At 39.2% G+C, this 15,050-nt stretch overlaps 1 protein-coding gene across 2 annotated transcripts in view; it reads left to right on the forward strand.

The window, feature by feature from the left end:
* Window positions 1–1,656: 1,656 nt before the first annotated feature.
* The window catches only part of IWS1 (interacts with SUPT6H, CTD assembly factor 1), a gene marked incomplete at both ends in the record, with an annotated part of 47,881 nt that continues 34,487 nt past the window's right edge, over window positions 1,657–15,050 (forward strand). For both annotated transcript variants that reach the window (XM_079710048.1, XM_079710049.1), the window contains 2 exons: window positions 1,657–1,690; window positions 3,726–3,841. In XM_079710048.1, the coding sequence (XP_079566174.1) occupies window positions 1,657–1,690; window positions 3,726–3,841 (150 nt within the window). The remainder of the gene's footprint in view (window positions 1,691–3,725; window positions 3,842–15,050) is intronic.

The following is a 15,050-nucleotide window of genomic DNA, read 5'->3' on the forward strand; positions in this document are numbered from 1 at the left end:
CTAACAAAAGGTTCCAGGATTATCAAAGCTGGAATGTGGCTTCACTTAAAGGCATTTTGAGAATTCATAGCAAAGCTAGCATCAGGGAATTCACATATCTCAACTCCAAGGTAGGAGATGGACCTTTCAGGGCAACACATGAGGCCTTACAGCAGGCTAGGTAGGCCCAGAAATCCAGTTCAAGATGTATGCTTTGTCACTAACAAAAGGCCCTAATTCTGCAACTCTATACCTGCTGGGGAACATTTGCTTATACCTCCTCTGGCCCTCCTCCAATCCAAAGGTAGTAACATTGCCCTTTTTATTTAAGAGAAAAACAAACAAGCAAGGAAATAGACTTCATTTGGGGTATTGCAATAGGGAGAGCACACCAGATATGAAGATCAGAATGTCTAGGTTGTATGGTTTTCTCTTAGGCTTTCATAGGGGGGAAGGTGGGATGATTTATAGTCGGGATTGATTTGCAATCAGAAGTTTCAGTCAGTCAAGTGAACAGAAAATATTTATCTCCGTATCTAGCTCGTTTTAGAGGGCAAAGATTTGAACAGGAAGTTTGAGGATCCGAGTCCGCCCTTACAAGCAGGTTCAGAAAAATGGGGAAAGGTCTTTGGCCTTGTCACGGGTAAACAAGGGGGTCTTCTGTAAGTCTTACAGGACTCATGAAAAAGGGTGGAGAGTGAGTTCTACCTAAGAGGTAGGGACAAGGATAGTTCTTTACAGTGAGCCGTTCTGGGAACACTGACAGGTCAGGAAGTTTCTAACCATTGTTGTTTCCAGGGAGCATATAGTGCTCAAGTAAAGTTCAACAGTGTGACTTCCTCAAGATTTCATTAGGGGGGACTCTTCTGGAAGCAAAAACCTGTACTTCGTATTGTTGACCAAATGGCTTTTTAAGATGAAATTTAAGTCGTTATTTTTAAAAAGAAAGGAAGAAAAATGCCTTGAAAAGAGGCCCTTTTGATCTCGCCACTTCGTAACTCAGCGTACCTCGCCAGGTTTCGAACTACAAGTCCCAGAGGGCAATGCGCCACTTCCTCCCCGTACTAAGGGCGGGAATCAAGCGCCTCGCTGCATGATGGGAACGACAGTTAATTTCCGTATGATGGAAAATTTAATTTTAGCGGGTCTTCATTTTTCAGAAGAGTAAATTAGAAGGTCCTCAAACAAGGCGCGGACGGAGAACCCATACAGTAACATTATCATCTCCATGGGGAACGGACCAGGTTCCTCCAAGGGAAGGTTTTAACCGCAGCCGCAGCTCCCGCTCAATTTTCCCAGGAGTCTCCTTTCCGGTCGTGTCGGGCGTCATTACCGTTGCGCCTTCTCATTGGCCGGATGACAGGTGATGGCGCCTGCGCACTGAATTCTTTTGAGGGTCGTGGGCAGGCGCCATTTTGGCCCTAGAGGTGCTTCTGGGAAGTAGTGCTGTGACCCACACACCTTGCCAGCCTTCCGGGTACGGCCTCGTCTGCCCGGGCTTTCTAGGTCGAAGTGTTCGTGTCTGCAGCTGTTGCTGCCTTACTCTCCGCAGCCTCCAAGGCCTCTAGTCGGGCGGGAGCCTCTGAGCACCGGGCCGCGCCGTCGGTGGTCACAGCGCCGGGAAGGTGACGGGGGCGGCGCGGGGGCGCAGACACTCCCCGCCGAGAGCCGCCTGCCATGGACTCGGAATATTACAGCGGCGACCAGTCAGGTGGGGCCCGGACCTAGGGGACAGGGCTGGGGAGCGGAGCGGTCACTTGGCCGGGCTTGGCCTCGCACTCCCGCGGGGGAGGGGTGGGGAGGGGAGGGATGCCCCGGAGACTTTGCCTCCGCCGATTGGGTCTAACGTGGAGTGAGGCTGAGCGATGAGAGCCCGCCGACGGACTGCGGCCCCCGAAGTTAGAACCTCAGAGAGGGGATTTTAGAGGGACAGCTGTCTTCTGAATCGGCGAAGGACGTTGCTGCAATAGAGAGACACTTCCATACATCAAACACTGTGTGCAAAGTACGAGGGAAGGTCTACGGATGGGGGATCTTTTTCAGGAGTTGAGAGTGATTTTCGAGAATCCGAGGGAGTTAGCTGTTCAGTGGGGTTGCAGGATCTTATGTAGACTTTTCACTAGGAGTTGGGAGTAGTTTGATCTCGCCTGCAAACTAGTTTCTCCCATTAAAGAACACGTAGGACCCGTATTTGAGTTGTATACATATTTTAGAATAAGGCGTGTTCCTCTGGGGCTTACTAGCGATTTTTGTACCTTTCCTTCACCTTGAGATCTTTCCCCTTTCTCCTCACTGAAGTTCTCCTTTCTTTTCCTGTTTAGTCTGTAAACACGGAGCCCCCCTCTGCTAACACCGTGCTAGCCACCGGAAATCCAAAGACGAATAAGGCAGAACCTCGTGGGGAATAAAAATGTTACTTTTGCTTTCCTATTGTGTCGTAGTTCCATTGAGTATTCTCTATCAAAAGGGCTTAAATAATTTTCTAAGCGTTAATTACTCCGTTGTGTTTTGAGTTCACTTCGATTATTATGTGACGGCGAATAGTAGTGATTGCAAACACGTTTCCAAACACATACTGCTGTTTTGCTTTAAATGATTTCCTGATGATTTCAAAATAGTTGTCAGTTCATTTGTTTTTAAATTACTTTTAAATAAGTAATCATATGTAATATGTGTATATAACGTGCTGAAAGACATGAAAAGTGAGCAATTTCCTGACTTTTTTTTTTTTGCCATTTTTTGACGTTCATCCTTGTATTCCTAATTTATGCTATCTCGTTGCATCATTTTTAAGCATTGTGTAACGACTTCCTATTATGCTAGGACAGGGTCTTAGCCTCTTCTGTGCCCTCTTTCCCCCATATTCTAACCATTGAAGCATAAGTTTTCGTTATACTTCAGAATTTTTTATTATGACTATATAATAAGAATATTAAATATATATATTCTTTACTCCTAAGTAGAGAAGCTCATTAGTATGATACTGATTTCATTCTTACACATTTATTTGATTTTCCTGTAGTTGAGTGCTTCATTTTTAAAAATTTATTTATTTTTAGTAAACTCCTAACCAAGGCTTCCCATATTCTCCAACAACCCTAAATTCCTCTCAGTACAATTTTACTTTGTATTTTTAAAGTATTGGTTAAAGATAGGTAGCAATTCGTTTTATAATAGTATAGTAGTATATGCTTTACTTTAAGGAGTTTACACTATTTCTGGACTGGAGTTCCTTGTGCTCTTCATTCATAAATACTGTACCAGACAGTGTTCTGGGCTCCAGGGATTCAGCAGTGAACCAAAAATCCCTGTTCTTTTGGCCCTTTCATTCAAGCGAGGAGAGAAGCACATTAAACAAAACTAACTTGGAAAGTCATGTAGTACATCAGAAGGTGGTAAGTAAGTGCTATGGAGAAAATCGACTCAGTTATTTTAACATAAAGTTGAAATAAAGTGCACACTATTAGTTTGTTGACTTGGTCCTTAGTGATGTTTATTAAGCTTCATATTCCTTTAATGATATATTCTCGCTGCCACATGTGTCAACAATACAAGTTATGATTGTTGGTATTTATGTAAGTATTGTACTGTTGTCTTATTCACAAATTAGCATCATTAGTTATGCTTCATCAGTGCTCTTACACTTGTTCTTGCTCTTACATTGTTTTTGATTCATTGTGTTCATTTTGGTTGTAGATGTCATCCATCTTACACTTTAAGTGGGTTTTTGTTTTATTTTTAAGCAGATGATGGTGGCGCTACCCCAGTACAGGATGAACGGGATTCAGGGTCAGACGTTGAGGATGATGTAAATGAGCAGCACTCTGGATCAGACACTGGAAGTGTAGAACGTCATTCAGAGGTATTGGCTAAACAACATCTTTGGGGAGGCTTTTCCCTTGCATATTCTATGAGACCTGTTTTATTTAGGAGTTGGAGAGACCCTTTCTTAGGGTCTAGGCTTCAAACCCTTCAAAAATGATAGAGAACTGCTTTAAAAGTAAATAAATAGGGATAGTCTGGTTACTTATGAAATCACAGGGAAATAAGTATTGATTGAGTCCCATTTTGGATATTAGGCAGTTTCAACTGTGCTTATTGATTCAGAAACTAGGCCAGGCCTTTGATATTTGACTAGGCTTCCCCATTCCCAGAATGTCTTAGTGGGGCAATGCGGATTTGCAATCTGAAGAAACATCAATTGAAATAGAAAGTTATGGTGGTATCACATATTAAATTTATATGATTTTAATTTGCTTCCTTGGTTATACAGTCTGTTCTGCACAATGTTAACAAAGTAAAATTGGGACTTTTTCAATAATTCAGCTGTAAGTTTTTGGTAAACACAAACTGAAACGTAGGAATGATAAAGATGGCCAATATACCATATTTTGCTTGACTACACATGCACAGAAAATTGTCCAATTTTAAGTAGTAGATGCAGTTGTTAGAGACTGTATTATTGACTCTGTCCTTTGACATATCACTAGTATATTCATATATCCAACAAATATTTTTTGAGCACCTGCTATGTGTCAGGCTCTTTTGAGTGACTAAATGAGGTTCCACTGCCACAAAAATCCTCTCCTTGGATTTATTTTCCAGCAGGGGGAGAAAGACATGCACTTTTTTAAAAAAAATTTTTTTATTTTTGGCTGCATTGGGTCTTTGTTGTTGCACACGGGCTTTCTCTAGTTGCGGCGAACGGGGGCTACTCTTTGTTGTGGTGCGCGGGCTTCTCATTGCGGTGGCTTCTCTTGTTGCGGAGGACGGGCTCTAGGCGTGCGGGCTTCAGTAGTTGTGGCACACGGGCTCAGTAGTTGTGGTTTGTGGGCTCTAGAGTGCAGGCTCAGTAGTTGTGGCGCATGGGCTTAGTTGCTCTGTGACATGTGGGATCTTCCCGGACCAGGGCCAAATCCGTGTCCCCTGTATTGGCAGGCAGATCCTTAACCACTGAGCCACCAGGGAAGCCCTACACACTTCTTTTTAAAAATTGTAGTTTGTTAGGAGGTGATAAATGCTGTGGAGAGAGGAAAGTTTGAACAGAGTGAAGGGTGCCAAGGTGGAGGGCAGGCTTTGGTGTTAAATAGGGAGGTACGCATAGGCCTTATTGAGAAAGTGACATTTGAATCAAGACGTGGAAGGAGGTGAAGGAATAGCACGTGTCTATGTAGGGGATGGACATTCCTAACAAAGATCTAAGGTGGGAGCCGTTGTGGCTAGAATAAGTAGGGGGCAGGTGAGATCAGAAGTGAGAGGAAGGCTTATCTTTTAGGTATTTTGACGTCGTTCAGTGTTTGGTGTACTCTTAAGCATTAAGACTAAATTCTAATTAATATGTAATTGATAGGTAGCAATTATTTGATAACATAAACATTGTTACAGTTTATTTAGTGTATAATATCTTAACTTTCCATTTTGGAAAACAGCATCAGGAGATTGACTGATGGCTTCATGCTTCAGTTATAAATGTATAAATGTAGTGTTGACTTTCTTTTTTTCAACTACTTTGTTTAATGAGGTGGATTCTAAATAAATAAATGTGCATGTTGAAAATTTGGAAATCATATAAAAGTTTAAAGAAGAAAATTGAAGTCAGCATACTCCTGTCACAGAAATCACTATTAACTTTTTTACATTATTTCTCCTGCATTTTTATTCTCCTTATATAGAACGTATGTATACGTTTTAAGTTACTTGTGTTTTTACTATATATGTTACGTATCAATATAACATTTTTATCTCTTCACTTAACATTATACTTAAGTATTTCCCCATGTCGTTAAAGATTCCCACCAAGTGTAATTTTTTTTTTTTTTTTTTTTCTGCGGTACGCGGGCCTCTCACTGTTGTGACCTCTCCCGTTGCGGAGCACAGGCTCCGGATGCACAGGCTCAGCGGCCATGGCTCATGGGCCCAGCCGCTCTGCGACATGTGGGATCTTCCCAGACCGGGGCACGAATCCATGTACCCTGCATCGGCAGGCAGACTCAACCACTGCGCCACCAGGGAAGCCTCCACTAAGTGTAATTTTTAATGGTTGCATAATATTTCATAATATGGATGGACTATTATTCAACAGTTTCCTGATTATTAACATTTAGACTGTTTAGCTATTACAAATGAAGTCTGCCATGAACATATTTTTGTGCTTTTCGTAGATTTTCCCCTCCAGGAGGGTTATCCTAATTTGCTAAACTTCTAGTGGTTTGAGTGCCAATTGTACCCTTGAAAGAGTACAGTCATATTAAATGGAGCAGTGCAGGTTATAGCCCCCAAACTTAAAAGATGTGTATTAATTTCCTATTGCTGCCATAGCGACCTGATACAAATTTAGTGGCTTAAAAAAACAGAGATTTGTTTCTTACAATTCTGGACGTCAGAAGTCAAAGTGGGTCTCACTGGGTTAAAATCAAGGTGGCACCAGGGTTGTGTTCCTTCTCTAAGGGAGAATCTGCTCTCTTGCCTTCTCTAGCTCTACAGGCCACTTGCACTCATTGGCATATGGCTTCTTCCTCCATCTTCAAAGCTAGAACGGTAGCGTCTTTAAATCTCTCAGACCTTTGCTTGTGTCCTCACATGTCTGTCTCTTACTCTGACCCTCCTGCCTCCCTCCCATAAGGACCCTTTGTAATTATACTGGGCCTACTCAAATAATCCAGGGTAATCTTCCTATCCTTAATTACATCTGCACATCCCTTTTGCATATTTACACGTTCTGGGGATTAGGATGTGGACATCTTTTGTGGGGGCATTGTTTTGCCTGCTGCAAGATGGTACTCACAGCATGATTTTTCCAAATAATGTTTTTCCCGTTTGCATTTTGGAGTTCAGGCTAGTTGTGGTTTGTTTTTTAATTCATTTTATGTATAGTACTCATTTTGCATGTGTTTCTTTAGATCTCTAAGGAAACTGTTAAAAAAGATCAAGATAATATTTTAAAACTTAACTCAAAAAGTCAGGATCAGTAACGGTGCTTTACTGGTCCATATTGGAGCCTGAAGCAAAAGGAAAACTTAGTCGTATGTATGCTAGTATTTAAATTCTGATATTTTGTTCATCATGGATTTTTGTGTCAAATTTGACGTTTAAAAAATCACCTTTTTTTTTCAGATATCTTTGTTGAGATAAATTTACATACCATACAATTCACCCATTTTAAAGTATGCAATTCAGTGGTCTTTAGTGTATTCACAGTAGTACAGCCATCACCATAGTCAATTTTAGAATATTTTCATCACATTGAAAAGAAACCCTTTAGCTGTTACCTCCTTATCACCCCCACCCCCCAACCCCTCCCTGTTCTGGACATTTCATATGAATGGAATTATATAACATGTGGTCTTTTGTGACTGGCTTCTTTCACTTTCACTAATGCTTTCAGTGTTTATCCAATTTGTAACATGTATCAGTACTTCATTCCTTTTTGTGATCAGTAATATTCCATTCTTTGGATATACCACATTTTATTTATCCATTTGTCAATTGATGGACATTTAAGTTGCTGCTACTGTTTTTCACATTTGCTGCATCAGTTTACATTCCCACCAACAGTGCACAAGTGTTCCCTTTCCTCCCCATCCTCCCCAACACTTGTTATTTCTTGTCTTTTTGATAAGAGCTGGTGTGAGGTGATTTTGTAGCTTTGATGTGCATTTCCCTGATGATTGATCTTTTCATGTGTCTGTTGGCCATCTGTATGACTTCTTTGGCCAAATGTCTGTTCAGATCCTCTGCCCATTTTGTTATTGGGTTATTTGTTTTTTTAATGTTGAGTTGCTCTGCAAACTTTTAGTTTGATATAGTTCCTTTGTTTACTTTAGCTTTTGTTTCCCTTTCCTGAGGAGACATATCCAAAAAAACATTGCTAAGACCAGTGTCAAAGAGTGCACTGCATATGTTTTCTTCTAGGAGTTTTATGGTTTTGGGTCTTACATTTAAGTTTTTAACCCATTTTGAGTATACTGTTGTATATGGTGTGAAAGTAATCCAGTTTGATTCTTTTTCATGTAGCTGTCCACTTTTCCCAACACCATTTATTGAAGAGACTATTCTTTCTCATTGTATATTCTTGGCTCCTTTGTTGTAGATCATTTGACCATATATGCATGGGTTTGTTTCTGGACTCTCTATTCTGTTCTGTCGATCTATGTGTTTGTTTTCTCTGCCAGTGTTAACACTGTTTTGACTACTGTAGCTTCGTAATATAGTTTGAGATCCGGGCATATGATGCCTCTGGCTTTGTTCTTTCTCAAGATTGTTTTGGCTATTGAGTATCTTCTGTGGTTCCATAGAGATTTTAGGATTATTTTTTCTAGTTTTTTGAAAAATGTCATAATTTTGAAATGGATTGCATTAAATCTATAGATTGCTTTGGGTAGTATGGTCATTTTAACAATATCAATTTTTCTAATCCATAAGCACATAATAGCTTTCTTTTTATTTGTGTCTTCAATTTTTTTTATCAGTGTCTTACAGTTTTCAGTGTACTCTCTTTGTTAAATTTATTCCTAGATTCTTTTATTCTTTTTGAGGCAATTATAAATAGGATTGTTTTCTTAATTTCTTTTTATAGTTCATTGTTAGTGTAAAGAAGTGCAACAGATTTTTGTATATTGATTTGTATCCTGTGACTTTACTGAATTCATTGATTAGTTCTATCAGTTTTCTGGTGGAGTCTTTAGGGTTTTCTCTATATATTATGTCATCTGCAAATAAAGACCATGTTACATCTTCCTTTCTGATTTGGATGCCTTTTCTTTTTCTTGCCTAATTGCTAAGCCTTCCAATACTGTGTTGTTATAAAAGTGGTGAGAGTGGGCATTCTTGTCTTGTTCCTGATCTTAGAGGAAAAGCTTACAGCTTTGCACCATTGAGTGTGATGTTGGCTGTGGGCTTGTCATATGGCCTTTATTATGTTGAGATACATTCTCTCTTTACCCCGTTTGTTAAGAGTTTTTGTCATGAATCACTGTTGAATTACTTTTCTTTTGCATCTGTTGAGATGATCATGTGATTTTTAGCTTTCATTTTGTTAATATGGTATATCACATTGATTGATTTGTGGATGTTGAACCATCCTTGCATCCCTGGAATAAATCCCATTTGACCATGGTGTATGATTCTTTTAATGTATTGCTGAATTTGGTTTGTTAATAATTTGTCGAGGATTTTTGCATCTATGTTCATCAAGGATATTGGCCTGTAATTTTCTTTTCTTGTGTCCATGTCTGATTTTGGTATCAGGGTAATGCCGGCTTCATAAAATGAGTTTGGAAGTGCTCCCTCCTCTTCAATTTTTTGGCACTCTTTGAGAAGGACTGGTATTAATTCTTCTTTAAATGTTTGGTGGAATTCACCAGTAAAGCCATCTGGTCCTGAACTTTTCTATGTTGGGCGGTTTTTGATTACTGATTCCATGTCTTCACAGTAATCAGTCTATTTAGATTTTCTGTTTCTTCATGATTCAGTCTTGGTAGCGTGTATGTTTCTAGGAACTTATCCATTTCTTATAGATTGTCCAATTTCTCAGCATATAGTTCTTAGTTTTTATGATCCTCTGTATTTGTGTGGTATCAATTGTAATGTCTCCTCTTTCCTTTATAGTTTTATTTCGTTCTGTTGTCTTTTTTTTCTTGGTAAGTCCAGCTAAAGGTTTGTCTATTTGTTTATCTTTTGTAAAAAACAGGTCTTAATTTTATTGACCTTTCTATTGTCTTTTTAGTCTCTATTTCATTTATTTCTGCTCTGATTTTTGTTATTTTTTTTCTTCTAATAATTTTGGGCTTAGTTTCTTTTCTCTAGTTCCTTGGGGTGTAAAGTTGTTATTTGAGATATTTCTTTTTTTTTCATGTAGGCATTTATTGCTGTAAGCGTCCCTCTTAGAACTGCTTTGCTGTATTCCATAAGTTTTGGTATGTTATATCAGTATTTCCATTTTCATTTGTCTCAAGATATTTTCTGAATTCTTCTTTGACTCATTGGTTGTTTAGCAACATGATGTTTGATCTCCACATGTTTGCGAAATTTTCAGTTTTCTTCTCGTACTTCTCATACTCATACTCATTTCTACTTTCATACCATTGTGGTCGGAAGAGGTGTTTGGTCTGATTTCAGACTTCTTAAATTTATTAGGACTGACTTTGTGGCCTAACATATGATCTGTACTGGAGATGGTTCATGTGCACTTGAGAAGAGTGTGTACTCTGCTCTGTTGGATGGAACGTTCTGTAAATGTCTGTTCAGTCCATTTGGCCTACCATGTGGTGTAAGGCCGATATTTCCTTATTGATTTTCTGTCTGGATGATCTATCCATTATTGAAAGTGAGGCATTGAAGTTCCCTACTATTATTGTGTTGATATCTTATTTCTTCCTTCAGGTCTGTTAACATTCAGGTGCTCTGATGTTGGGTGCATAAATATTTACAAATGGTAAATCCTCTTGTTGGATTAACTCTATTATCATTATACAATATAATGACTTTCTTTGTATCTTATTATCGTTTTTGGCTAAAAGTCTATTTTCTCTGATTATAAATATAGCTACCTCTGCTTTCATTTGGTTTCCATTTGCATGGAATATCTTTTTCCATCCTTTTTTTTTTTTTTTTTTTTTTTTTTTTTTTTTTTTTTTTTTTTGCGGTACGCGGGCCTCTCACTGTTGTGGCCTCTCCCGTTGCAGAGCACAGGCTCTGGATGCGCAGGCTCAGCGGCCATGGCTCACGGGCCCAGCCGCTCTGCGGCATGTGGGATCTTCCCGGACTGGGGTTTCCATCCTTTTTTTTTTTTCAGTCTGCGTGTGTCCTAAAAGCTGAAGTGAGTCTCTTGTAGACAGCATATATAGTTCAGTTTTTGTTTTTGTTTTTGTTTTTACCATCCATTTAACCACTCTATCTTTTGGTTGAAGAATTGAGTCCATTTACATTTAAAGTAAATATTGATAGGTAGGGTCTTATTATTGCCATTTTGTTCTTTGCTTTCTGACTGTTTTGTCATTCCTTTTTTCCTTCTCCCCGCTCTCTTCCTTTGTGGTTTGATGATTTTCTGTTAGCGGTATGCTTAGATTACTTAAAAAATTTTTTTCTTGTATATCTAGTATACCTTTTTGCTTTGTGGGTTACCATGAGGCTTATGTAAAATATCTTATACCAGTCTATTTTAAGCTGATAACTTCAAGGACATGCTAAAGTTACACATTTTTGCTCTCCCCCACATTTTATGTTTTTGATGTCATGCTTTATGTCTTTTTCTCTAGTATACTCGTTAACAAATTATTGTAGTTATATTTTTAATACTCTGCATTTTAATTTCTTTAATAATATTTTTACTATGGTTTTGAGGTTTTTTTTTTTTTTAGTGGTAGCTCTAGGGTTTACCACATATATTAATCAGAATCAGCTTCAGATTTACGGTAGCTTAATTCCAATGGTATATAGTAAGGTTAGTGCTATGTAGCTCTATTCTTTTTCTCTTTTTGTAATATTATTGTTATACATATTATATTTATTAATGCTAAAATCCAACAATGCACTGTTATAGAAGTAATTTCCTTAGTGTAATACAGGTTTGTTCCCACCCACCTTCTTTGTACTGTCATTGGTCTTATGTATTACAGGTCCAGCAATACAGTATATTCATATTACTTTATGCAACTGTTATATAAATCAGTTAAATTAAGAAAGTAGAAAATATGCATTTATACTGTCTTTCATAATTACACAGTTACCTTTACTGGTGCTTATTGTTTTTTCATGTGGATTCACTGAGGTCACTTGCTTTCAGCCTGAAGAACTTCCTTTAGCAGTTCTTGTATGGTGGGTCTGCTTGACAAATTCTTTCCTTTTCATGGTTATCTAGAAAAGTTTTCATTTCTTTTTTGTTGAAAGATAGCTTTGTTGCATATAGGATTCTTAGTTGATAGTTTTTCTTTGAGCACTTAGAATATGTTATCCCACTGCTTTCTGCCTCCATTGTTTCCATTGAGGAGTCAGCTGTTAATCTTACTGGGTTACTCTCTTAGGTGATGAGTCAAATTTCTATTTCTATATATATTCTCTATTTGATATGATATTGTCATCATGCCTTTATTTTTTTAAACATGTTTACAAATGGCCACCTTGAAGTCTTTTCCTGATAAATCTGATACCTGGTTGCTCTCACAGGCAGTTTCTATTGCCTGCTTTTTTCCTGGTTATGGGTCATACTTTCCAGTTTCTTTGCATGCCTTTTAATTTATTGTGGGAAACTGGACATTTTAGAGTAATTGTTTAGTGACTAGCTGGATGATTTTAGTGAATACTGTTTCCTTGCCCGCAGTTTTAAATCTCTGGTGTTGCATCCTCAGAGATGTGCAGTTTGGGACATGCTCACAGTCACCTGGGATGACAGTGGTATTAGTAGGGCTCTTTTTTGCTCTTTCTCTGGCCACAGTCAGCTGTTAAAACTCCACTGATGGCTCTGTTATTTCGGGCAATGCCCTGTGGCATAAATTGCTCAGCAAGTTAATCTAATCAAATTCTGGCTCCTTTGAAGGAATAATTTCTGAGGTCTGTGTTTGCTTTGTTCTGACCTCAGGATGGCTCCTCCCAGCTGTATTATTACCTGGTTATCTCCTGCAAACTAGCTGGCCTACAGTTTATCCTGTATTTTGAATCTCCTTCTAAGTGCCTTCCACCAGTTTCCAGTGTTAGTGAAAGTGCCTTAGCCTGAACGTCCCCAAGCTTGATTACAAATGAAGTTGGTTTCTTTGGGGAAAAATTAGAAGCTATCTACTTTACTGCCTGCTTTTTCCCCAAGCAAAATCTCTGAGCTGGAGCTCTGGAGTTTGGGGTAGGGGGTGGGGAGAGGGTGATGGCAGGTTTCTTTCTGAGTGACATCCCAGTTCTAGAAGCCGAGCTCTCAGTGTGCAGTAGGGATTTGATAGCAGCCTGAGGTGCTCCTGGCTTGCCTCTCTTGGCATGGCACCACTGTCACACAAATTGGGGCAAGGGTGATCAGGGCCCCAGTATTGTCAGTGTGCTGTGCCCAAAGCAGAGCCTTCTTACTGTGATTGAGTGCTGGGCGGAAGATGGGAGCCCCCACTTGCAACTACATTTGCCTGGAACTTACCTTCAGCAGCAGGTAGCTGGAGGCAGAATGAGAAATGCTGACATTGGGCTCTTCCTGGGAGGACACCTGCCCCTGGAAGCTAGAGGGAAAGGGTGCCCTTTGGTTTTGGCTGCAGCAGCCTGGAGTAGTCTTTCTGCCTGAGCTGTGAAGTTGAAAGTGAGGAGTGGTCTTGGTTCAGATACCAGATACTTTTGCTTCTCTTACCAAATTTTTGTAGATCTTCTTGGATGGATGTTTCTTTATTCACACTTTGTCTTTAGGACCATTTCCAGGGGCTTTGAATAGTTGTTTTTAAATACTTTTAACCAGTTTCGCTGGAGAGTGGGTCAGCAGAGCTTTTCCTTTTCATACCAGAAGCCCTCATCTGGCTTCGTTTTTATCTCTTCTAATAATTGGTCAAACCTCTCCATATTCCCCAATTCACATTCCAGAAGACCCCAGGATGCTTTACTTGTCTATTACCACAGTCTCTGTTAGGCCATTTGGCTCTTGCATCTCACTGGGCCTCCTGCCTGTGTGTGGGTGGGTCCTGTCTGTGGCCGCCTCTGCATGGAGAGCAGCCCAATGCTGCTTTCCTAAACAGGTGACTCTGTAAGCCAGCTGTTGGCATTTGGAGGCAGGCCTGTATATTGCAGGACATTTAGTTTCTTGGTTCCCAAACATTAAATAAAATGGTAGTAACATATCCTCTCTAGTCATTGCCAACCAAAAATGGTCCCTCGCATTCACAAATGCCCCCTTAGGGGAGAACCCAGAGCTACCCTTAGGCTGAGAACACTGAAATGGACAAATGACGAGTAGAAAGCATAAGAAAGGAAACAAGAAGTATCCAACAATATAAAAAACTAGTGATTAAAATATAAATAGAACATTTGTAAGAATGGCAACGCGTCCATTAAAATTGTTTTCAAAGAATATTTTGTGACATGGGAGAATTCAGTGTGTTATGGCCATTAAATTAATTGTGATTCTAGATCCCTGTTTACTTTTTTAAAGTAAATTCACACAAAGAAAAGATTGGGAAGAAATTCCTTGTAAAAATTAGAAACGATGGTGGTCTTTGGGTTGTTACTAAAGGTGATTTTAATTTTCTTTATACTTTCCTGTGTTGGCACATTAATATTTAAAGTCAAAGGGAGAATAGTTAGAATAACTGTCCCATCATTTTATATGGTTACCTATTTTTACTAGCATGCATCAAATAATTTTAAATATATTTAAAAATTACAGAAAGGGCACATACAAAGGGCCATGGGAGGATGGGAGGGTGGGCTGAGTGGACTCTGAGAAACGAGTCTGACATTATCGCCAGATGGAGAAGCCGGTTAGGGGTGCTGGTGATGATTCTAGCTGGAGAGAGCCTCAGGTTCAAAGGCCTAGAATTGAGAAGGACTTGTTACATTTCAAGAATGAGTATTGTGACTGGAAAGTGGGATAGCTTAATGGAAGATGATACTGAAGAATTAAGTGTGGGTTAGATGGTATAATAGCAAATCTGTCTTGGGTGTTGATGATAAAATTTTGTATTTGCATAGCTCTTTAGAGTGAAAGGCAGTGTGATGGCCAAAGGGTAGTTTCATATATTGGCTTTGCCACTTAATAACCATAATGACTGTTAGCTCCTAGAAAAATTATTTCATCTCTGAGCCTCAGCTCCACCATCTTGACAGTGGGTTAAAATAATTATTATGAGGGCTAAATAAAACTTATGTAACAGCTCTGAAAACTGTAATAGCAGTTATGTTATGTAGGGGAGGAAAAATTTTACCCCTACTCATCTTAGGTTTTCAGCTGGAATTCTTTAACAAAAAGACATTAACAAGTGAAAAAAACCCAAGTTTGTTAACATGTGCAGCATACATCACGCAGGAGAAAACTCAACAGAGAGTAACTCAAAGCAGTAGCCTAGAATTCTAGTTTATATAGCATCTTCAACAAAGAGTAATAATTTTGTGGAGAAATG

The sequence above is a fragment of the Hyperoodon ampullatus genome (assembly GCF_949752795.1).
Source record: "Hyperoodon ampullatus genome assembly, chromosome: 8".
In the NCBI taxonomy this organism is placed as follows: domain Eukaryota; kingdom Metazoa; phylum Chordata; class Mammalia; order Artiodactyla; family Ziphiidae; genus Hyperoodon; species Hyperoodon ampullatus.